This window comes from Periophthalmus magnuspinnatus, chromosome 23 (genome assembly GCF_009829125.3).
Source record: "Periophthalmus magnuspinnatus isolate fPerMag1 chromosome 23, fPerMag1.2.pri, whole genome shotgun sequence".
Lineage (NCBI taxonomy): Eukaryota > Metazoa > Chordata > Actinopteri > Gobiiformes > Gobiidae > Periophthalmus > Periophthalmus magnuspinnatus.
Genome location: NC_047148.1, coordinates 12,240,166 through 12,262,698, shown reverse-complemented (window position 1 = coordinate 12,262,698; position 22,533 = coordinate 12,240,166). Strand labels below are relative to the sequence as shown.

Here is a 22,533-nt window from a genome sequence, read left to right as displayed (position 1 = left end):
GTGCACATATACGCCCTTGTGCGAGCCATCAAAACAGAACATAAGTTAGCTAGACTATAAAAGTGATTGTCATCTTGGCATGTAACAAAAACAGGAAATAACACTGAAACGAGAGCGCGCATGACGCCACCCAGAAAAGATCGGCTGAAAATCATGGATGTAGTTCGGCGCCATCTTGTTCCAAGTCGATTAAGTTCATCTATTTGACCAAGTAATGACAGTTAAATCCGTCGTTCAAAAATCTACTGCCTTAGCTGTTCGAGTTAATGGTGCGCCGTCGCGTGAAAACGTAGGCGGATATATCAGGGTCTTTCTAGTCTCTTTGTAACTGTCCTATGATACTTAATGGCGTCTCGTCGATGTCGCTCTCCGGTTGCACCCCTCTCCCCTCACAGCTCAGAGCCCGCCCACAAATTCAACTCACATGATGTCATCTCAGACCAGTGAACGGTCCACTTTAGTGATAAATCCACGATTAAACAATTGAAAGAGCTAATTAAAACGTCTCAATGTATTTTGATCAGTGTATACCCAACACCTGTGGTCCAGTGTCCCACTTTCCTTATCGTCGGTTCAACCTCGAACTATTTGGGGGCAACCACAAGACATGCAGCAGCACTGCGAGTCAATAACAGTGCGCATGCGTGGAGAGATGCGGTTTGGTGGAGGGTCAGAAGTGTTTTAACATATAATATCTAAAAGATGTTTCTGTAGACACCCATGAGCCGAGGCCTACCGTATGTGGAAGATGAACGCAACCTATAGGCTAAAAGCACACCAGAATAACAGGCATACGGGATAACAAGAGAGGCTTTGTAGCTTTTCAAATTTCTAGGCATTCAATCAAAATGGGGAGAAATGCTTGTGACATATGCGGCAAGTACTTTATCCACAATGATTTTGAGGTCATATCTGTTTCAATTTTTATGAACCCATGGCACCTGGGGAAGGGTTACATAAGCCTCTGACTTTCAAACGATTAGAAATAGTAGCTTATACACTTACATTATAATTTGCACAGACAAAAATAATAATAATGTAATACCTCGTTAAAAGAGACGATAAGACACCTTGATCCTAGTTTGTTTGTTTGTTTCAAAGCGTATAACACTCACGCCCTATAATAAGCATTTGAATAGCGGATTGGGAGGATTCATAACTGTCTTCGCAATAGATGTAACTGGAAGTAAAATGTTACAGATATATCAGATTTATTCTTTGGTCCATGAGCGCGCACGGAGCTCGGCCAGGGCACCCTTGTGAGCGCGAGTGTGCGGCCCCGCAGATGCGGGGGCGGGGCTGGGCTCGCGGAGGAGAAGGTGGGGGCTTAGGGGGCGGAGTCTGTGCGCTCCTGCCTGCGCCGCCATTTTTACACAGGGAAAAGAGACTGGTTTGAGGGGATCTAATTTCTAAAAGTCGCTGTTCATTTGGGCATAATTCTAACGGTTTTGTTTTTATTGACAGCATAACTGGAGTGCCTGCAAAAATTTGGAAGTAGCGCGTTTTGAAGAAAGAATACTAATCGCAGGATAAGTTTTGGAGACACATTTTGAGACTTTGCTAGTGATCCGCAGTGTGTGGACAGAAGTATTGTTTTGGTTGTGAGAGCCCTGAAGAGCGGCGGGGGTCTCACCCAGATCCTCTCTTCGTTGTTTGGGTCTTCGAGAGTGGACATTAAACGGTGAGTAATTCGTATTGATTGTAGTTGTGTGGTCATCCTAAATCCGACCCAGAGAGCTATTGTTGGCTTTAGTTAGCTGGCTAGGCACAACATGCTCTAGCTTGCTAAGAAGAGTACCAGCTAAGTATTGTGGGGTTAGAGTATGAATCAATAACAATTGTTTGACTTCTATGTGGTATATTGTTTAAATTTGGCTACTAATCATTTTAAATTAAGAACAGACTCGATCAGTGAGCACTAGCGTGAAAATGTCTTGCTCGTAAGAGAGCCAGTTGCTAACTAGCGCATGCTACTAGCTTAAATTAGCTATACACTGACTAAAGCGTAATTTTCTGATTAAATTCGAGTTCAGAGTGTGCTGTTATGTTTGTGAATAGCTCATCTAGTCAAATTGATTATTCCTTACCAAATTTTACAACCTATTATTGCAGTTTTCCTCATCTATTAGTAAGATTATGGCAAAACGTTTCATAAACGCCGCAAAGCTCTGAACTTGCAATGCTTTATTTTAACGACATATTTACTGTCAACATCAGATACACCATAAAGAAGAAGCAGTAAAGATGGGACTCATCTCTAATTGGTGTTAACAAATAATTTCATCCAAATAGAGCTAAATTGTCACAACGGGACATTTTGGCGCTTTATTTCGGCTATTTTATGAATGATTCGACTAAGTAATATCGTTACGGTTTATATAATTCATGTGTTCTAAATTACCGTCGTTCCTATAACTGCAGCGGTCAGCAAATGCGTCAATGTGGTCCGACTTTGTTGTGCTAGCCTACTAAAACACAACAGTCACCGTATTTGTCACAACAAAGCGGTACATTAAGCTGCTAGTTTGTAGAGGATCCCAAATATATTAAGACTGTATATGGCTATTTTAGTGCTAAGATCCCTCACTAGGCTTGTTGGTAAATTATACTTGTCGTGGTGGCTTGCATCCTGCCCACACAGCACAGGACATTGTTTCCATACAGCAAATGTTTGCACAATGTCACTGTATAGACAAGCTTTAACATGCATATCTAAAGATACATACTAAATGATGAGTCTAACACAAAGGCTCACAAAGCTGTATATGTAAATGGATCTGAAATTGTACATAAATTATGTCACTACTAAAATCAGTTTTATAAAGTCACTAATCTGCCTAAAAGGATACTGTTAAAATGACTTAACGTGTGTTTCACTGAGACTTAATTTAGATTCATGGTGTACTAGGTTCAAATGCTGCAAGCATGGGGGAGGGGATATCCATTTGGGCATCTCGCCCCAGTCATACAATTTCCAACTCCATATCGCTATACACTTCTAGCTTGCTACTGTACTTTTATGCAATTTCTCTAAAGGAACAATTTTCAATTAACATAGTTAGCTTTTGTCAAGTTATTACCACCGACGATGACCAAAATATTAATCCAATGCCCTTCCCTATAGCTTACTCTGCTAACACCACATTACTACGCATTATGCTTTTAGCCGTCACAGCTAACTTCGTGTGCCTCTCGACTAGAATTATTGACGTCCGCTAACTAAAGACGCATGTAACACGACGGTTCATCGTGCCAAACTATTATCCAGATATAGTCTGATATGGTTCAATTCAATTTGTGTTTTACTTGCTTTCCTAAAGTACCTTAACACGATTCTTTAAGAGAGGCCATGGATGCTAGCCCATTAGCTTCCTGTCTTTTCTTCGACGAATTTACAACAAAATCCTACATCACCAACACACAAATTGCAGCGACCGAGAAATACTTAGGGCAGAGTGTGTAAAAAGGCGATTGAATGCTTTCTTGTGGATTTTCTGTCCATGGCGAGGCTTCCCTGTCTTAACGATAGTCTCGCCGTCCTGAGAAAACGCTATGAAAATGGCGACAGCATCAGGGTGTTGTGGAAACATAATAGCAACGCTGTGTCCTCCACACCCCTATCGGCAGCACGGACTGCAGCGCCAACAACAAACTGAGGAGGCCTACAAACTATTAAACACACTTTCGCGACGCAACCATTTTCTTTTTAATTTAATGTTAATTTTGAATGTGTACATTTTATTTTTTGGAGTATATTTATCAAACAAATGGCCCTGAAACATGCGTCACACACTTGTATACGGTGTATGGTCGTACAACATGCCTAATGTGTGTTGGTGTTGCATACTGCTCACTACATAGAACTCTTTTAATGCCTTGTGATCAAACTGCCCGGTATTTTATTTGTTGTTTGTTTAAAAAAAAAAAAAAAAAAAGAAAAATCTGCGTATGAGTTAGTGCTCCCTGATGGAGACAGAGTAAAGATCTAATAGGCTATTAGAACTGTCATTAGGTATTTTAGTTTCCACAGAGCAATAACTTTACAGTCTAAATCTTACGATACTTTGAGTAGGACACATTTTGACTGATTGCATCTTACCACTAGATAATGTGAAGAGGTCTTGGGTTACGATGAAGAGGTACTTTATTTGTTAGGATGCAGAATCAGGAAGAATCAGATTGTGTTGTCACAGTCACAATTAGTGCTACAGTTGTGCTGTACATCTACTGTTGATGGGACATTTTATCTTTTTTTTGTTTCTTAATTTTGTCCGATGTAACTGTAATATTATTTTTGCCAGGCTAATCTATACAATTTGGACCACTACCTGGTCTCTGGTGATCCACTTGTGTGCTCTCCATACCCCAAGAGACGCTTAAGACAAAGCTGGCTAGCATTTGAGCACAACACAGTCACATGGTATTCCAGCTGGGACAAGAAGCCAGGGCTCAGGTGACCTGTTTTTGTATTGCTAGCTGGCCTGTAACAGATCTTGTTTTAAACTAGCAGGCTGCCCTCTTGACAGGTGGCTTTAGGGGTGCGGTTGTTGCAGTCTGCTTTCAAACTGCCTTAGTTCATGGTTCTGTGTAACAGTTAGAATTGGGGTGAAACAATTTTGCAAAAAAAAGTACACATTCTAAACATGTTCAGGACCATTTACACTTTAAAGAAGACTGAGTGATTAGCTGCTAAACTTAATACATGAATCAAAGATTTCAGAACATGTTTGTAGAGGTCTAACCAGGTTATACATAGGAGTAAATGTTGTTTGCAGCCAAGATTATGTACTTTAAATAATTGTGCAGCCCTAGTATGAATTCAGAGTTGGTTCAGTTCATGGATGTTAGTGATGTAACACTGCTGTGGGGCATTTGCAACATTGATTATTGTATTTTTATAATATCCGATTTACTATTGCTCTTCCAGTTAACCAGTGTGTTCAAACACTGACTGCACCTTGGATTCTTAGTCTTCTGTAATTATCCATCAGGCTACATGCTGTTTCATGATGTATAATCAAATTACATTGTAAGACAAGCCATTAGGCAATGTTTATCATAAAGTCTGCTACTTTTTTAAACATTTGTGTATATATTCTCAATTGTGATTATGAAACTTTCTAATATATCTCCACATATGGGGATGGAAAGATGGCTGTGGGCTTTCACTGACCAGACATTGCTCAGACAACAGGAGGGCTGCCCCAGCTTTGTTACCAGACCCATGACACAGAGGGAGTTGGCATGTTTCCTGATTTCTGGAAAGTGGTACAAAGATACTGTGTTCATTCAGATTTCCTTAATCTTTGTAGTTTATTCTTTGTTGTTATATTCTGTTATGGTTGTTTTCTTGCTTCTGCAACGTCCCGTCTTGCTGTGTTAGAGATGGTGCATAATAGTTTCTCAGTGAGTGTACAGAAAATGACTAAATGAGCAATGACAATTTCAACTTCATAGATTTTTTTGCCTCGCTTCGTAAACACAGAGGATAAGTCAACATTTGGAGTATGTTTTTAGCTGCTTACATGGTGCACATAGAAACCAACAGAATCACATTCAAATCTGCATCTTGTGTTATTGAGTCAAGACATTAACTGAGTCGAAAGGAAGCTGTTGGTGTTCTGTGGGTTTTCCCTTCAGTGCGGTCTTTCCTGAAAGCGTAGCCATTCCTTACACAATGACGTGACTGTGTCCCCTCGCTCGGGGAGGGTAGGTGGGGAAAGCAGAACAGCAGTGTATGCTCTACTCCGCCACCCAGAGTCCACCCAGATTTAAGCTGTGTAGCGTCACTGTCAGACAGACCCCTGTACACCTCCCCCACCCTGCTGCCCTCACAAGCTGGGCGATTCGCTGCGGCATAAGTGTCTAATGACCATAACATCAAGTGGTGTAAAAAGATCCCATATTTTGTCTTTTTCCTTCTTTGCTTCAAATGTTTCCTTTCAAGGAGTCTGATTTTTGTAGTTGTTCTTCTCTTGTTGTTTTTGTGACACTCCCCTTCCTTTCCTTTCCTCATAGCCTTTGGTTTCAGGTTTATTTAGGAAGTGCACCAAGGAGGAGAGAAATCCGGCTGGGCAGGGTGACTGGGCACAGGGAGGGGGAGGAGGAGGAGGACTGCTTTTCTTTTTTTTAAATTTTGCCTGTTTCTTTAAGGTGATCGACAGTGCTTCAAGAGGAAGTAGGAGGAGCAGACAGAAGCAGCCACAGTGCAGTGGCTTAGATTCAGACAAGAATGCAGCTTTACTGTACTTTTTTTCACAACTCCCCTATTGTCAATCACAGCTGTTTGTCTGCAGTACAGTGCACATATGTGTCCATGGTTCTGAGTCTCCTTCTAGAAGAATGCTCATAGGGACCCAGGCAGGGGTTATCTGCTGTTTGTTGTGTATGTGCATTCCACAGCAGTGACAGCAGGATTCCCTGGATGAACTGGAGACCAACTTGGTGGACAAGTGAACAAACGGGCTCAAAGGAGTGCTGTTTACTAGCACTATATCCTGGGCCTCTTACTCAAAGGGGGGGCAGTTTGTGATTTCAGGCAGCAGGCATTTGGCGTACAGCTCTTTTCTTACTGAAACAAAGGTTTTGGTTTCTCAAATGTCAATCAAAATGCATTTTTATCAGTTTACAAAGAGAACATTTTAGTAAGGCTCTAATAATCACAGGAGTACAACTATACTTTATTGAAAAATGTCAAATCATGTCTATGTACTTCTGAGTAAAAAGTAGTAATTAACAATGGCAAAACTGATCAAACAAATGCTGTCCTATTCTTTGGTCTGCTTGTCCAGTATTTCTAGCATATTTTGTTGTAAAGAAAGTGTCTCTGAATTTAGACTTGCTGTAGTTTCCAGGTCATGTGTGATAGCACATCTGAACAGGGTTTTGGTTGTTACTGTTGATTGACAAGGCAAGTTTATTTGTACAGCACAATTCGTACACAAAGAAATTCAAAGTGCTTTACAGAATGAGAAATACATTAAAATCACAGTACAAACTATTCAAAACATAAATTATCATAAAATGAATAGAGAAGAGGGCAGAAGAAAAACCTTTCAGTCTTATGCACAGCTAAACAGAACCATTTTAAGCCTGAATTTAAGTAGAGGTTTGTCTCATAAACCTGAAACGCCGACTCCCCATGTTTAGTCCTGACTCTGACCACGACCTGGAGGCTTGTTCCTGAGGTCCTCAGAGTGCGAGATGGTTCATATGGCACTAACATGTCAGAGATGTACTTTGGTGCTTGGTCACAGACAGACTTGTACACAAGCCGAGCTGCTTGTGTACAAGTCCATGGTGCTGGTTAAACATGAGGGCATTACTTCATAAGTACATGTCTGTACTCTGTAGTTGTGTGATCTGAGCCTTTGTCTGGCCCCAGTGCAGGAGCTGCTGGAGGTGTGACCTCCAGCCTATTTTGTCTCAGCATCTGTCCCTCCCACTAATCCTGCTTATCAACAGAGCTCTAGTATCAGCCACACTGACACACATGCTCTGTCTGGATTCAAATCCATAAACCAACAAACAAATGTGATTCATCTTTTAACATGCTCTTACCATCTCTGTTTACCAGAGCAAAGAGCATTACTGTGTTTGATTCTCTGCCAGTAAAGCTGGCTTTAAAGGGACTGTATTTAATTGTCTACTGGAACGGGAAAAATGACCTCTGGTGCTCTCGCTCTTTACTTTCATGGCGGCTCTATGCTCTGTACTCACTTGCTCCCCTATGTGGGGCCTTTCTTGTAGTGCAGCATGTGTTTCTGGCCAATGCTCGAGAGGTTGCTTACACTCAGTTCATAATAACAGCCATCACATCTCTTGAGGGGAACCTCCTTGGAGACATTTTTTTATATTAATACTATTACTACTATTTGTTGTGTACATTTTGAAAAATAATATAACTAATCATCCCCCTTCTTTCCCTTCTGTTCCTTGTTACTTTTACAGGCCTTGTGGATGCACTTAGATGTCTGCAATGACTGCTGTGGCTGGTATGCCTCAGTGTTTCGGACTGCCATTCTCTGGACTCAGTAGGACAAGAACTGATCAGCAGAGAACGTCATGAGCATAGTCGTCCCAGTTGGGGTGGACACAGCAGACACCTCATACCTGGACATGGCTGCAGGCTCAGAGTGAGTGATGCACACCCTCATATACACTTCCTGATCATGCTCTAATGTGCAACAACTTTGGAAAGAAGTAGTAGTGATGGCCGTTGCTTCATATTTTCAGATTAGAACATTTCTGATGACATTAGTGTATCAAATAATTTTCTTACAATTCGTCTCTAAAATTATTTCATTTTTGTTTTTTCCTCAATATCTCCCTCTCTTAATACACTACTGTATACCTTGTGTGTCACTTTGACATTGTTAGTGGCGTAAGTTGCAAGTTAAACATGTATCTGTTATCTGACAATATACCCATATTAAAATCTAAAATCAACCAGTTTTACTTGTAACACTTACCATGAAGAGGCTACAGCTAACGGAGAAGATACTTGCGCTTTTATGTGACCCAAGATGTGAGCACGTGTTCACTGCTGCGGAATGGTGCACGCAGCCATGGCAACAAGCCCCTTTATGCTCCTCCTCTTGAGTTCCCATAGTCTTGTCAAGGACACAGCCATGGCCTTTCCTCGACAAATAAATGAAGCAAAAGGTTCTCATCTGACTAAAGAGTAGCAGACGTCATCAGCAGCAGAGGCCTCTGTCTCTTTAAGTATAGAGCCCGCCCTGCCTTCATCATAGCTGTTGCTGTGACAGCTTGTGTTGCCATAGTATCTGCTCCCCTTGTTTCCATGGTCACTGCCTTGAATGACAGGTGGCCATTGCATAAAAATGGCGTCTTAAACAGTCACTCTGTCGTGGCTACATGGAGCTGTGTGGCATGCGGCTCTGGCGTGACTCTTGGTCAGTTCGCGGTGCATCACTGCCTCTAGTGCTCATGTATTCAGAGGCAGAGAACAGACTGAAAGGGACCTCCCTGCTGCTGCACATGCACAGTGGGTCTGGCTACTCACCAGAGACGGCGTCACGTCCTCCCCTCATCCTCCCTGAAGTCTTCACTGAAGTCTGCAGCACCGTGAGCAGCTGTTGGCTAATGCAGTGAGCATGTCCACAGCCAACAACCCAAGTGTGCACACATGCTTTGTGTTGCTATGGCAGCCTGTGGGGGCTCAGCATAGTCGAGGCGTTGCCTCTGGTTGTTCTCTGCTGCTCTTTTTCTATGGTCTATAGAAGAATCATTTCTGAAAATTGACTTTGTCTTTTAAAATGTTTAATTCAGATCCGGCGATGAGCAATATTAACACAAATCTTATTGATTCCCAATAATGACAGATAATATATTGGCCATCTACAATGAAATGTGCCTAAATATGACTTTTTGAAAGTTCAGTCTCCTGTGGGTGGCCAATATTGACAAAAATTAATATCACAATTTTTTTTAGTGTCCCGATAACTAAGACTATAGATATATTGAGATATATTGGTAATTCAACTGAAACTAGGCTATGCATTGGTTAAGGTTTAAGTATTAGACTAATATGAAAAGAATTGCCCACACTTCAACTTCCCTTTTTTTTGAAAGGTTTCAACATATATTTTTTTAATCTTTTAAATTTAAAGCCCTTTTGCCAGCATTTTACTTTACTAGATTACTTTACTTACCTGCAGTTCTCAACCTTGGCGCCCAATCTTTTCAGTACAATGTAACTATGGCCTGTTCACGTTAAGTTATTATAATTTTTTGTGAGGCCCACGAGATGGTGCTCTGAGTCACAGCCCTACACTGTGGCCCCGCTCTATGGTTAGGAATCACTGTTACAACCAATACATCTATACTTTAAAGTCCAAACCACATTCATGATTACTATTGTAAATTTCACATAATGCCCTCCTCTATACAGAAAAAGTTAATGGGTTGTAAAATTAACCACATAAATAAAAATAACAAAAATATCCATTTATATACTTGTTTGGAAGACTAAATTGCAAGGTTGTCTTGGTTTTATTTTTAATATAGAGGATGTACTCGTATCTACAACAATTTCAATATTATTATTTTGATATATTGCCATATTCAAATATGGGAATGAATTGAAACTGAAATTATTTTTTATTACTATAATGTAGAAATACTACCTTGTGCCATAGTCCAAGATCAACGGACTAGCATGCAAAGTTACATGACACGCCCCCTTACCTCGAGTCCGCCTTTTAACCCTCGCGCTCATGCTTTCACTTTGACAGTCAGGACGTTAGCAGCAGCATAGGGAGGAAGTGTTGCACGTTGCACTCACGTTGAATTAAGAGTTTGTGCTCAAACGGTTTAAGCTGAAGAAAGGACTTATGGAGGTACTAATAATTTTTTTTGTTCTTTAAAAGCAATTTCTCAGTTGTGCAACTTACATTTTTCTGTTTAATGAAATCATTTTGTGGTAGATAAAGAGAAACTTCAAAATGGTAAACTTTTTTTTTGCTGTTACTTTTTTATATCAGTTCCCTTCAGAAGAGTATTTACAAAATGAATAGAAACCTAAATTTACTTAGTTGTAATTAATAAATTACTAAATATAACTAAGATTGAACGGTGAGTTTTCAGTAGAGAGCAATCAAAATAAAAGGACTAGTACATGGTGCGCTGTTTGATTTTACTGTTTACACATGTGTCGTTGGTAAGTCATGAAAAAGTTGCACTTTCGTCTTAGCTATCATTGACCTGCTTTTTGTGGCTGGTCTTAACAATCTCCTGTAGTTTGTGCCTTATCATCAGACATATTTTACTCTCTACTCTTACTTACTTACGAACCGCTCAACAACTCAAGAATAGATTAGTCATGCTGTTGAGATGGGCGGGTTGGTCTTAACGGCCTGTCTCCCAGTGCTGGTGAAAGTAGACATACTGGTTCCATGTGAATATACCTGATAGTGCACTTTTTCTGTGCCTTTTGAAGGAGGATTATTTCAGGTTTCTTTGTTTCTAATGTTGCGACTTGACACATTGATGTGAATGTATTGTACTATATTTTGTGGTTAATTCTATCTAATGTAGTATGTCTGTTTTTCTTGTACAACAGACCAGAATCGGTGGAGGCCAGTCCTGTAGTGGTGGAGAAGTCCAGCTACCCCCACCAAATATACAGCAGTAGTTCACATCATTCCCACAGTTATATTGGTCTGCCCTATGCTGTAAGTGTATCAAAATCTTGTTTCTTTTGACACACTGATCACAAACTGAACAATACTTTACATGATCCATCAGGATCATAACTATGGAGCAAGGCCCCCACCCACACCACCAGCTTCGCCTCCACCCTCGATGCTGATTCAACAGGGAGATGGACGGTTGTTTATGCCCGGTGGGCAAGATGAGGCATCCAGGGGCACCACGCTAAGCACCTCAGAAGATGGCAGCTATGGAGCTGACATTACTCGCTGCATTTGTGGGTTCACCCATGATGATGGCTACATGATCTGCTGTGATAAATGCAGGTAAGAAATAAAATGTAAATGTATTTTATGCTCTGGTTTTGTAATTCTCTAAAGCTAACATTTGTCTTTTTTCCAGTGCATGGCAGCACATTGACTGCATGGGTATCGATAGACAGAACATTCCTGAGACCTACCTGTGTGAGCGTTGCCAACCACGACACCTGGACCGAGAGAGGGCCATTCTGCTGCAGACTAGAAAACGAGAGTGTTTGTCAGGTGAGCTACATTTACCATATTAAACCATATTGTTCTTATCATCATCATCAGCGTTTCACATGATAGAGTGGCCTCCTTCTAGCCTTCATTTATTTTCTGGCACAATTCACACCAGTTGTAGCACTGTTGTGAATTTCCCCTTGCATTCCCTTGAGAGCTAGATGTAAAGAAATATATATACACACACACACACACACACCCCCCCCCCCCACACACACACACACACACACACACACACACACAGAGCCTGGCCAAAAAAAAAGGTCACACACCCTAATATTTCGTTGGATTGCCTTTAGCTTTGATTACGGCATGCATTCGCTGTGGCATTGCTTTGAAAAGCTTCTGCAGTGTCACAAGACTTATTTCCATCCAGTATTGCATTCATTTTTCACCAAGATCTTGCATTGATGATGGTAGAGTCTGACCACTGCACAAAGGCTTCTCCAGTACATCCCAAAAGACTCTGTGGTGGCCAATCCATGATGAAAATGATGTCTCATGCTCCCTGAACCACTCTTTCACAATTTGAGCCCGATGAATTCTGGCATTGTCATCTTGGAATATGCCCGTGTCATCAGGGAAGAAAAAATCCATTGATGGAATAACCTGGTCATTCAGTATATTCAGGTAGCCAGCTGACCTCATTCTTTGAGCACATACTGTTGCTGAACCTAGACCTGACTCGTACCTATATGCTTCTGCCTATTTGCTTAGTTAAATCCAGGTGGCGACTTTTTTTTCTTTTTGGCCAGGTGGTGTATTTTGTACACATAAAATGTCTGAATACAATTTTTATCTTGTGGGGTTGGTTTTAAACACAACCGTTCAGCAATTCTGGGAATATATATGGTTGCTTAAATTTTTATTTCAAAACGTGCATCTTTACCTCTTAATCCCACAGCTGCTGTGGTGCAATTCACAAAAGCGTGCTCCTCCATCAGGCCAGTTCAGGAATAGCACTGTTTTCCTTAACCTGGAATATACTGACACCTGCTGGACGACTACATGAATCTTAAAAAAAAAAAAAAATGCATTTAAAAGCTTATGTTTACAATTTCCATTTCAGATGGGGACACTAGTGCAACAGAAAGTGGAGATGAGGTCCCACTAGAGCTCTACTCAACTTTTCAGCATATGCCCACTATCAGCACTCTGACTACAGGACGCCTTGGCAACAAACAGGCCGATAAAAAACGTAAAAAGAGTGGTGATAGAGACCCCCCAGCCTCATCTGCCAGGGCTAAAAAGGTCAGAAATATATTTTATGGTTATTATTTATTGTTTACCAGATTTAAAATAACCCCTTTGTTTTATATTTGGTAGGCTTTTAGAGAAGGATCCAGAAAATCCTCCAGAGTAAAGGTAAACTCATTTGGGTCCGCTTGCATTTATTTTTATTTTTATCATGTCCATACATTTCAATAAACTAAAGTATTACTTGTTTAGGGTGCTGCTCCGGAGCAGGATCCAGTAGAGCACCCATCTCTCTGGGAAAACAAGATCAAGGTTTGGATGGAGCGTTATGAAGAAGCCAGCAGTAATCAATATAGTGAAGATGTTCAGGTCCTGTTGCGTGTAAAAGAGCAAGGTGATGGAAAGAGCCTTGCCTATAACACACACCCAGCCTCTTTCAAGCCCCCTGTAGAGGTAAAGCCCCCAATATATAATGTACATGTGGCTTATCAGCCTTAACTACCATAGAGGGCTAAGAGCACCCTGTTCTTTGTTTACAGAGTCATGTTCAAAAGAATAAGAAAATCCTGAAGGCAGTGCGGGACCTGGCACCAGACTCCCTCATTATTGAGTACAGGGGCAAATTTATGCTTAGGCAGCAGTTTGAAGCTAATGGATACTTTTTTAAGAGGTAGATATCTTGTCTTCCTATAAATGAGGCATGATTATCCAAAGTTCCTCTAATAAAGTAAACCTTTTTTTTTTTTTTTTTTACAGGCCATATCCATTTGTATTATTTTATTCTAAGTTTGATGGTCTGGAGATGTGTGTTGATGCTCGTAGTTTTGGTAATGAGGCACGCTTTATTCGGCGTTCTTGCACCCCCAATGCGGAGGTAAGTCTGCATCTACAGATATATTTTGAACAGTATAAAACTATTTCCTGGGTCATTCAAGTTATTTTCATTTTTGTTTTATTTTTATTAGGTGCGCCATGTCATTGAGGACGGTATGCTACATTTATACATCTACTCAGTGCGGCACATTACCAAAGGCACAGAGATCACTATAGGCTTTGATTTTGATTTTGGCAGCTGGTACGTAGAATTTACAATTCTCCTCTTTTTCCTGTATCCAGGTTTCAGACCTAATCAGCCTTTTATTTGTGCTTGTAGTAAGTACAAAGTGGATTGTGCCTGTGTGAAGGGGAACCATGAGTGCCCTGTGCTGAAGCATAACCAGGAGCCCACAGAAAATCTGAGCTCAGGTGGCCGGAGACGCGGCAGTCGAAAGGACCGAGACTCCAGAGATGACCTTGGTCAGAACCAAAATGTGTCTCTCGATGGTGAAACCAAGGGGAAAAGTGTGGGCGATAACAAACAGAGGAAGCTTTCACCTCTCCGCCTCTCCATCTCAAATAACCAGGCAAGAACAAGATTAATATTCAACCTATTTGTCCCAAAAACATGCCATTATTTTACATGCATGTTTTATCATTTGTCATAAACTGATTTACACAGTACCAGACATTTTGAAGCCCTTTACCCCAACATTTCATTCAACATCTGAATAGTTTTACATTTGATTTCATAATTTGTGTCATCATCTAAAAATACTTTGTTTATGGAAATTATTCATTTATGGCAAGGAAATATTCAATGCTTTCTTGTCATCAATTTATATGATGAAGCAAATTCCTTTAAAACTCAGGGTTACAGCCAGGTGTGTTAATCATATTTGAAGTGGGAACATCATTAAAATGATTCAGTACCATGAACTTGATTTCTGGTGTAAAAAGCACAATATTTTTAAACTTTTTAGGTGACTCGCCTAGTTCCCTCCTCTGTCCTTAACCCCCCTGTCCAATACTTATCCTGTCTCCCACTAGTCTGTAACCAGACTGAAAACAGCCATGATAAAACGCCATACCCTCCTCTTACAGGATCCTGAGTTATATGAGGATCTAGAAGACAAAACCTCCGTTAGCAATGAAGTAGAGATGGAGTCAGAAGAGCAGATTGCAGAGAGGAGGAGGAAGATGGTAAGTTTACCAAGTTAGGACCTATGGCTTGTTGCCTGAAAACATGTAGCGAAAAGGGGCAACATGTAAAACACAGCTGTCCCCTGTTTCTCTGAGTCAAGGCTCAGATGTTTGTCTGCTCAAAGGGCTGTGGCTTGGCAGTATCAGCTGTCCTTTCAACTTCAAACTATTGCCATATTCATTACTTTGCTGTCACTTTTTCTTCTTTTACTGTTAAATATTTATTTTGAGCTTCAGCTTTACATTTTGTAGCTTTATCAAGTCTTCTTTGCTCAAACAAGTGTGTGTCCTCATTGATGTTGACTTAAAGAAACCATGACCCATAACTATTTACACTCTTAACTGAATATATAAATATAATATCATTGTAATCACTGTCATGATGATCTCCTTTAGCAGTTTTGTGACTTTCTTTAAATAAAAGAATAACCTTTTGGTTGGGCATCTTCTGTCTCAGAGTATGACTGATCCCAAACACTTAACGCTGAGGACTTGAGGTGTAAAATGCTTACTCATCACTGGCCCTCATACAGATTTGTTAATTGTTCATTAGATTAGAGGGGGGTAGAAGCAGCTGTGGTTGAACACAGCTTTGTTTACAGGAAAAGGCGCTCTGTAGATTAATGATTATTACTTCTCAGTTGATCATAAGCTATGCTTTAGCTTGAAGGATTTTTGCTTTAAAGTTTTAGTGACTATGCCAGTATATGGTATTACCATATTAACTATGGTAAAAAAAAAAGGGAATTTTGTCATCCTTATTTAATATAGTCATGGAGGTGATTCAAACTGCCTTTCCTCCTTGAGGGGTCATCATCCTGGGTCTCATGGTCATGTGATTTTCTTTAAAAACCTTCCACCTACTGTATCATTACCTGTTCATTGATTTTTATAAGCCTAATGTGTCTTACCACACAGTTTACTTAAATGGTATACCCATTATTCTAGGTACTTCTTTACAATATTTGCACACATTCTCTGCAGACTCGTGAGGAGAGAAAGATGGAGGCTATTCTACAAGCGTTTGCTCGAATGGAGAAGAGGGAAAAGCGTCGGGAGCAAGCGCTGGAGAGGATCGGTAGCGTTAAGTCAGATGTCACGAGTCACATCAAAGAGGAGCCCCCGGCAACACCAGAGATGGCAGATTCGCCAACAGTTGCACAGGTGCTTAAGAGACATTCATAGTGCATAATCAATAACTATTTCTTTACAAGGATTTGGGCTATAAGACTGTATTTTTAACTTTCTTGTAGCCACTTCTTGAGGTGAAGGAAGAACCTGGATTAAAGCCAGCTAAAGTTAAAGCTTCAAGAAATAGGAAAAGCTTTTCTAGGAATCGCACACACATCGGCCAACAGCGAAGACGGGCTCGCACCATCAGCACCTGCTCTGACTTGCCTCCTGGCTCTCCAGCTGAGTCTATAGAGCCTCTGATTAATGACGCCCCTGAAGGAGAGACACCCAGTGCACCAGAGCCAGAGGTCCTGTCTGTCCCAGCCCCAGACGCCAGCCCTCCTCAAGGCAACTCCCCTGCTCCGGAGAGATCTCGCTCTGGGAGCAGGAGCTTCAAGACAAAAAAGGTACAAATAAGCCCATTTCAGCATTTTCAAAAGTAAAATCTTCCTCAGCTGATATATGTATATTTTATGTTCTCCTTAGCACTTTGTGAGTGAGTGGGTGGGAGAAAGGCAGCAGGATAGAGCTGCCGTGCGGACACCAGAGCCTGTTCCCCCAAGACCACTGAGAATAAGCAGCGACCCAGAAGTATTGGCCACACAACTGAATGCTTTGCCGGGCATGGCCTGCTCTCCACAGGTCTACAGCACCCCTAAACACTATGTGCGTTTCTCATCTCCATTCCTGGCCAATCGCAGTCCCACCACTCCAGGTGTCCCGACTGGAAGGAGGCGCTCACGAGAGATGCCAGAAACGCCACCAACCTCTGGTTCTTGTAAAAAGGTACCGTTCTTAATTTCAAAGACTAAACATTTTTAAGTAGCATTTTTGTAACTTTTTTGTATTTGTTCTTGTAGCGATGGTTGAAGCAAGCTTTAGAAGAGGAGTGCTCTCCAAGCCCTGTACGAAGACCAAGCCTAGTCATGCCCAGTGAAGGGCCTCTCAGCCCTTCAGTCAATGGAGACTCTGATAGCCCTCTACCATACAATGGCACTTGCTCACTTTCAGGTAGTAGTTGTATAAATTTAAATTCATACTTATTAATGCACACTATGAAAGTCTAATCATTTTAATTGCTCTCCGAACAGAGTTGCCCACTCCTTTAAAAAAGCGGCGGTTAAATACATTAGATGCCTGTTTGTCTGAGAGCTCAACACCCTATGGTTCGCCATGTGCCACGCCCACTCGGGCAGACCCATCAGACGCCCCAACGACACCTGTTCTTATGGCAACCCCACCACGCACTAAAACTGAGGAGCACAGCACAGAGCCTCTCCCGAGCACCCCAGTCTTGACAACAGCTGCTCCCCCAGAGGTAAGCTCTATTGAATCAGGTAAGGTTTAATATGCCGAAACATCTTGTAGTAACTCGCCTTATTTACAGAGTGAGTCCTCGGTTGAGAGCTCTCCAGAAATCAGTAGGAAACCCAGCATTCAGGAGGTAATAGCCAACATATTTTTGTTTGTAGAGTGGTATTGTTCCTGTCTGGTTCCGTGTATTAGATACTAAAACAGCCTTATTTTTTATTTAAGCCGGATCGACCTCCTTCGTTGACGTCCTCTCCATGCGTCAGGGCTTCTTTGGACAGTCCACCAGAAGAGACCAAGCCCTCAGCTCCTGAGAGCCCACAGCCCCCAGCGGCCGAGTCTGTGGAATGTGCAGACGGCGTGGACAATGGAGTTTTAGAAGCAGGCTCTGAAGTGCCCTCGTCTGCTGAACCAAGTGCTGCTACTTTTCCTGGATGGATAAAAAGTCCAGAAAGGGGCCCTAGTGGAGCTGCAGGCCTGAACTTCTCTCCAGTGAACTCAAACTTACGGGACCTCACCCCCTCTCACACATTGGAGCCTCTGGTTGCTCCCTTCAGGCCAGAGGCCAGCCCCTCAGCTGCAGCAGGGTCACTGGTTGGCCCTCCAAATGCCTTCAGTGAAGGCCAGGGGGCACTGTTTTTCCCTTGCTCTGAGGATACATCCTCTCAGAGCTTTTCTCGTTCACTCAGTGGTGATAGTACTGGTGAAGGTGGATCCGCACAAAATCCCCCACAAAAGAAAAAGGCAAGCCTCAAATGAAAGAAAAGCTAAATTAAAAGCTGGTGCTCAGGCTTCTCAATAATGTGTTTTGTCTCTTTAGGTTTCTCTGCTGGAATATAGAAAGCGACAACGAGAAGCTCGTCGAAGTGGCTCTAAGACAGAGTGCAGTTCGCCCGTTTCTACGGTGCCACCTCTGACTATCGACGCCTTCCCTGTAGCCATGGAGATGAACTGTGAGCCCCCTCCTCCGCCACCACCCGCACTCCCCTGCACAAATACTGTTACTGTAAAAGAGACCCCAACACCTGAGGACACAGAAACACAAGGCGACAAAGAGAGGGGGGAGAAAGAAGAGGGAGAGGGGCAGTGGTAAATATGTTTATATTAGTGAAAACTAATCGTCTTTTTAATATTTAAAGTATTTTCAAGTAACTTTGGCATCATATTTCTGAAGGACATCATCGACTTCAGTGGAACAGGCTCGCGAACGCAGTTACCACAGAGCTCTTTCACTCAGCAAAGACAAAGACACAGGTGTCTGAAATATATACAATTTATTAATGAATAATAATAGAGATATGGGATATACTTAATGTTTTTGTAATTATAGATGGTGAAAATGAAGGCGGTGAGACACCTATTGCCAGTGATTGCCCCTCTCCAGCTCTGCAGAAGACCCCGACTCATACAGTGTGTACCTCTCTTCACTCATTACAGAATTATTGTGCTCATCTTTACAATTGTGTGACCTGTTGTTTGTGTGTCCAGCCCTGTTCACCCAGCCCACAGAGTCGACCCATGAAGGAAGATGATGTCGACAGTCGACCCAGGACACCAAATACAGCTGCCCAATCACTGAATAAGCCTGTCGCCTCAAAGCCCACCCCTCTGACGCCAACAAAGATACATGGCTCACCACTACCCTCCTCACCAGTCCATTACCCAGGATCCTCTCTACTCCACTCTCCGAAACCCCAATCACAGACTGCACCATTTCGCAGCCAGAGGGCACTGTTTTCAGCCCAGCCTCCAAACCAGACTTTTACTAATGCTCAGAGCGCACTGCCGCCTCCACCCCCTCCCCCGCCTGCTCCACCCACCTCCACCTCCTACTTCCCCAGCCAGAGCCCCTCCTCAGCAGGACCCTTCCCCAGCCAGAGCCCCTCCTCGGCTGGGCCCTTTCCTGCATTTAAGCCCACCTCGCCATTCCCCCCTGGTTCTCAGACACTGCTGCAGCCCCTGTCCCATAGTGTGCACTATCAGGGCTCTGCTGCTCCTCCGCCTCCCCCTCCTCCACCCCCACACCCCATGTCAGGGCCCAGTCTGTTACATGTCAACATGCAGCAACACCAGTTGATGCTGAGCAGTGCGCCTCCACCCCCGCCTCCTCCACAGGGACAGAAAGCCCCACAGCAGGCTCCTCCTACGACGGGCGGCCTGCTGTCTCTGACTCCCCCTCCACCGCCTCCCCCTCCTCCCCCTACCAGCACCATGCAAAACCACCACTTTCAGAGTTTAGGGGGTTTTCAGGCCATGCCTCCGACCACGTACCCCCCTCCCATGCAGCAAAGTGGGCTACCTCCGCCGCCCCCACCCCCTCCTACACAGACTTCACAGGGCCAGGCCCCACCCACAGCTGCACCTCGTGGACCCCCATCTACAGCGGCGCCCCCCTTCCACAGTTCGGGTTACCTGAGCACCGGATGGCACTGACCACTGCTGTGGACCCAAGCAGTGAGCACGCTTTTCTGTGTACCTGAACACATGGCCAGTGGAAATATAGATGACTGTGGAAGAAAAGGGTACTTTTTTATAAAATATATGTGGACAGAAAATCTTAAAAAAAAAACTGTAACACAATCTTCAGCAGACTTTATTGAAATGAAGATGAACAACCCCGGTGCTCTTAGCCCCCTCTCTGGCCTCCTTTTGTTTTATACAACTTTCCAGTGATGGAAAGACAAGCTCTTGTTCTGTGTCTTGTTTGGACCCCATTGTGAGGCCTGCACTTTGTTTATCTATGGACATTCCAGCCTAAAACCCTCTCCTGTCCCCCGTTATTCCTTTGCCTTCCTTATATCTCTTGTCTGTCGTCAACTTCACACCATTTATTTGATTAATCTAGTGGTTCAATATAGCAAAGAGAAAGCTTTTTGTATAGAGAAAAACACAATTATTTTTTTTATTCCTGTCTAACAACAAATATCTGTTCACCGCTGCAGATTCAGAAAAGACCCATTTTGGGAGCCTGCCTCACCGCCCATGGAGGCTGCACTTGTGTGTTTGTATTTGTGTGTACAGATTTGTGCACTGTATGTATGTGCGCGTGTGTGTATATGTATGTATGTATGTATGTATGTATGTATGTGTGTGTGAAGAAGACTCGCTGCCCAGTGTCTCTGAGATGAGGAAAGTATGTATGAAATGAGTGCTAGTGGTCTTCTGAGGTGGGCAGTGGGGACTTGCCACAGGTAGGAAGTTAGCGGTTTATTTTTGAATATCAATGGTTATTTGTAGAAAGTGTAATTTAATGTATAGGTGGTTACTCCAGCTTTCACCAGGAACAGATTGTAAATATTTGCTTCTTTTCTTTTCTATGCTTGTATAATTGGCCTCCATCCCATTTTGAAATATGGTTGTAAATATAAACGCTCTCTTGGCAAAGCTGAATGTTTCTGTGACTGTAGCATTATTTTTTTTTATCGTTTTCTGCTTCAGACACTTCAACTTTGTCTTTTTTATCATTTGGGCGTGTGAGTGTATGTTTGTGTGGAGGGGACAGACTCACAGACACTGCACTGGTTGGTTATTTTCATGGTTCATTATAATAAATCACTGTAATGACTTTTATACCACTTGTCTTGACATGAGTGTCTGGTACCTTTTTGTCGCGTGTCACCCTTACTTACTGTGGGTTAGTGATAACTGCTCTCCTGCTCATGGAAAGGATGCTGGTAAATACTTTATTTTAAAATTGGCATATATTTATTAGTGGTAGAGTATTCTTAAGCTTCATTCACTCCTTACACTTCGTAGCAAGATACTGTTCTAGCCACAGCTGCCTCGGTGTAGGCTGATGGCTGAAGTGTGGTTGCTAATCTGCATCTATGATCCTTTCAACTATCAAGAATCCTAACCATTGCCATAATTACCATTTGCCTAACTTTAACCTAAGTTTATCCAAATTTGAACTTTAAACCTTGTTGATCATATTGAAGGATTGGGGACCTAATTTCTGGCCCCATAAAGGAGGCAAGTTCCCCTAAAGTGAAAATGTAAACAGATTTATGTCCCCACAAAATGTTAATTACCTATCCACTCACATACATTCTTGAGTAAAAAAAGTGTTTTGCCCAAGGACACAAAAACTACTTTGGTTAAAGCAGTGATCGAATTAAAGACCTTTAAGACCTCCCTGTATGCAGGTACATCACCAAGTTTAAAGGTGCACTATAACTTCTCATGGAACATGTCCTGGAATGTGCTCTCATATGTTATGGAACTTGCCTAACAGACATTTCTACTGTTAAGGGTGGTTTTGTTGCGCAAAAATAAATACAACATACATTCTTACTGTCATATGAGGTCACCTCTCCACAGACAAGACTTGTAACTTGGTCTTTTGGCACCTCCTGCTTGTCTTTATGGAGATATGGCCATGGTTAATGCCATACTTTGAAACTTTTCAGGAAAAGTAATGTCTCCATTGAGAAAAGCAAATGGCGCATTGCTTCCACCCTCCTTACACAGTGCACCTTCAAAGCTACCATCCACTTGATTATATTTGTGTTTCCTCCTCCCCCCACCCCTGACCTTTGTTCAGGCTCATCTGTGCTCTCTGATCTTGTCAGACCAAAGCTGGCAGCAACGTAGATAGCATCTAGTGGTGATATGTGATAATGCGACATGGCCAGGTGTTCCAGTCTTATTATGGAAGGCAGCTTTAAGGAATCTTCTTTGTATAACCTTAAATATTTAGTAGACTTTCTGAAATCCTACAGTTTTTACCCCTCTGCTGTCCAGCCGCTCTGTTTAAATGTATGCCTCGGAGCTGTTTGGAGCAGATGGTCCGTCATCTTTGAGCTCTGAAGCCAGCTGCCTTTGAGCCTTCACGGACGGTTTTGGTGAGTCCGCTGGGCCCTGCTCCATCTTTCTAATGAGTTCAAGCATGACACACTCTATAACACTGCAATATGACAACTGTATCATGCATATAGTGTAAGAGTAAGGAAAAATCCAATCCACTTTACAGGATATCAAAAATGATCAATGTATAGAATAAAGTGGATTTCTGGAGTTATCAGGTAATGAAATGGCACATTAACAATTACATCTGATGTGAGTAGTTTATTTATATTTATTGTACTTTATCTTCCAAATATAAGTTATTAAAAAAGTG

The 22,533-nt window shown here is 42.2% G+C and overlaps 1 protein-coding gene across 3 annotated transcripts; it reads left to right on the top strand.

The window, feature by feature from the left end:
• Positions 1-1,348: 1,348 nt before the first annotated feature.
• On the top strand, positions 1,349-20,999 carry kmt2e (lysine (K)-specific methyltransferase 2E). 3 transcript variants are annotated; one of them, XM_055231990.1, is made up of 25 exons: positions 1,355-1,681; positions 4,302-4,453; positions 7,951-8,135; positions 11,084-11,195; positions 11,269-11,498; positions 11,575-11,714; positions 12,784-12,965; positions 13,041-13,079; positions 13,164-13,364; positions 13,451-13,581; positions 13,668-13,785; positions 13,877-13,986; positions 14,065-14,314; positions 14,832-14,930; positions 15,915-16,094; positions 16,184-16,510; positions 16,590-16,889; positions 16,964-17,114; positions 17,195-17,421; positions 17,491-17,547; positions 17,640-18,158; positions 18,235-18,503; positions 18,589-18,668; positions 18,745-18,824; positions 18,903-20,999. In XM_055231990.1, the coding sequence occupies exons 3-25, from the start codon at positions 8,065-8,067 to the stop codon at positions 19,845-19,847; spliced, it is 4,818 nt and encodes a 1,605-aa protein (XP_055087965.1). In that variant the 5' UTR covers positions 1,355-1,681; positions 4,302-4,453; positions 7,951-8,064; the 3' UTR covers positions 19,848-20,999. The 3 variants fall into 3 exon arrangements, with proteins under 3 accessions (XP_033846246.1, XP_055087965.1, XP_055087966.1); XM_033990355.2 differs by lacking the exon at positions 4,302-4,453 and having other exon boundaries at positions 1,349-1,681; XM_055231991.1 differs by lacking the exons at positions 1,355-1,681; positions 4,302-4,453; positions 7,951-8,135 and adding an exon at positions 10,256-10,361.
• Positions 21,000-22,533: the final 1,534 nt, after the last annotated feature.

Bases quoted from the DNA above. Each gene is read 5' to 3' on its own strand.
- kmt2e (XM_033990355.2), top strand. From the start codon at position 8,065: ATGAGCATAGTCGTCCCAGTTGGGGTGGACACAGCAGACACCTCATAC. The intron at 11,196-11,268 runs GTAAGTGTATCA...ATGATCCATCAG, and splicing joins ATATTGGTCTGCCCTATGCT to GATCATAACTATGGAGCAAG. The intron at 12,966-13,040 runs GTCAGAAATATA...TATATTTGGTAG, and splicing joins CATCTGCCAGGGCTAAAAAG to GCTTTTAGAGAAGGATCCAG.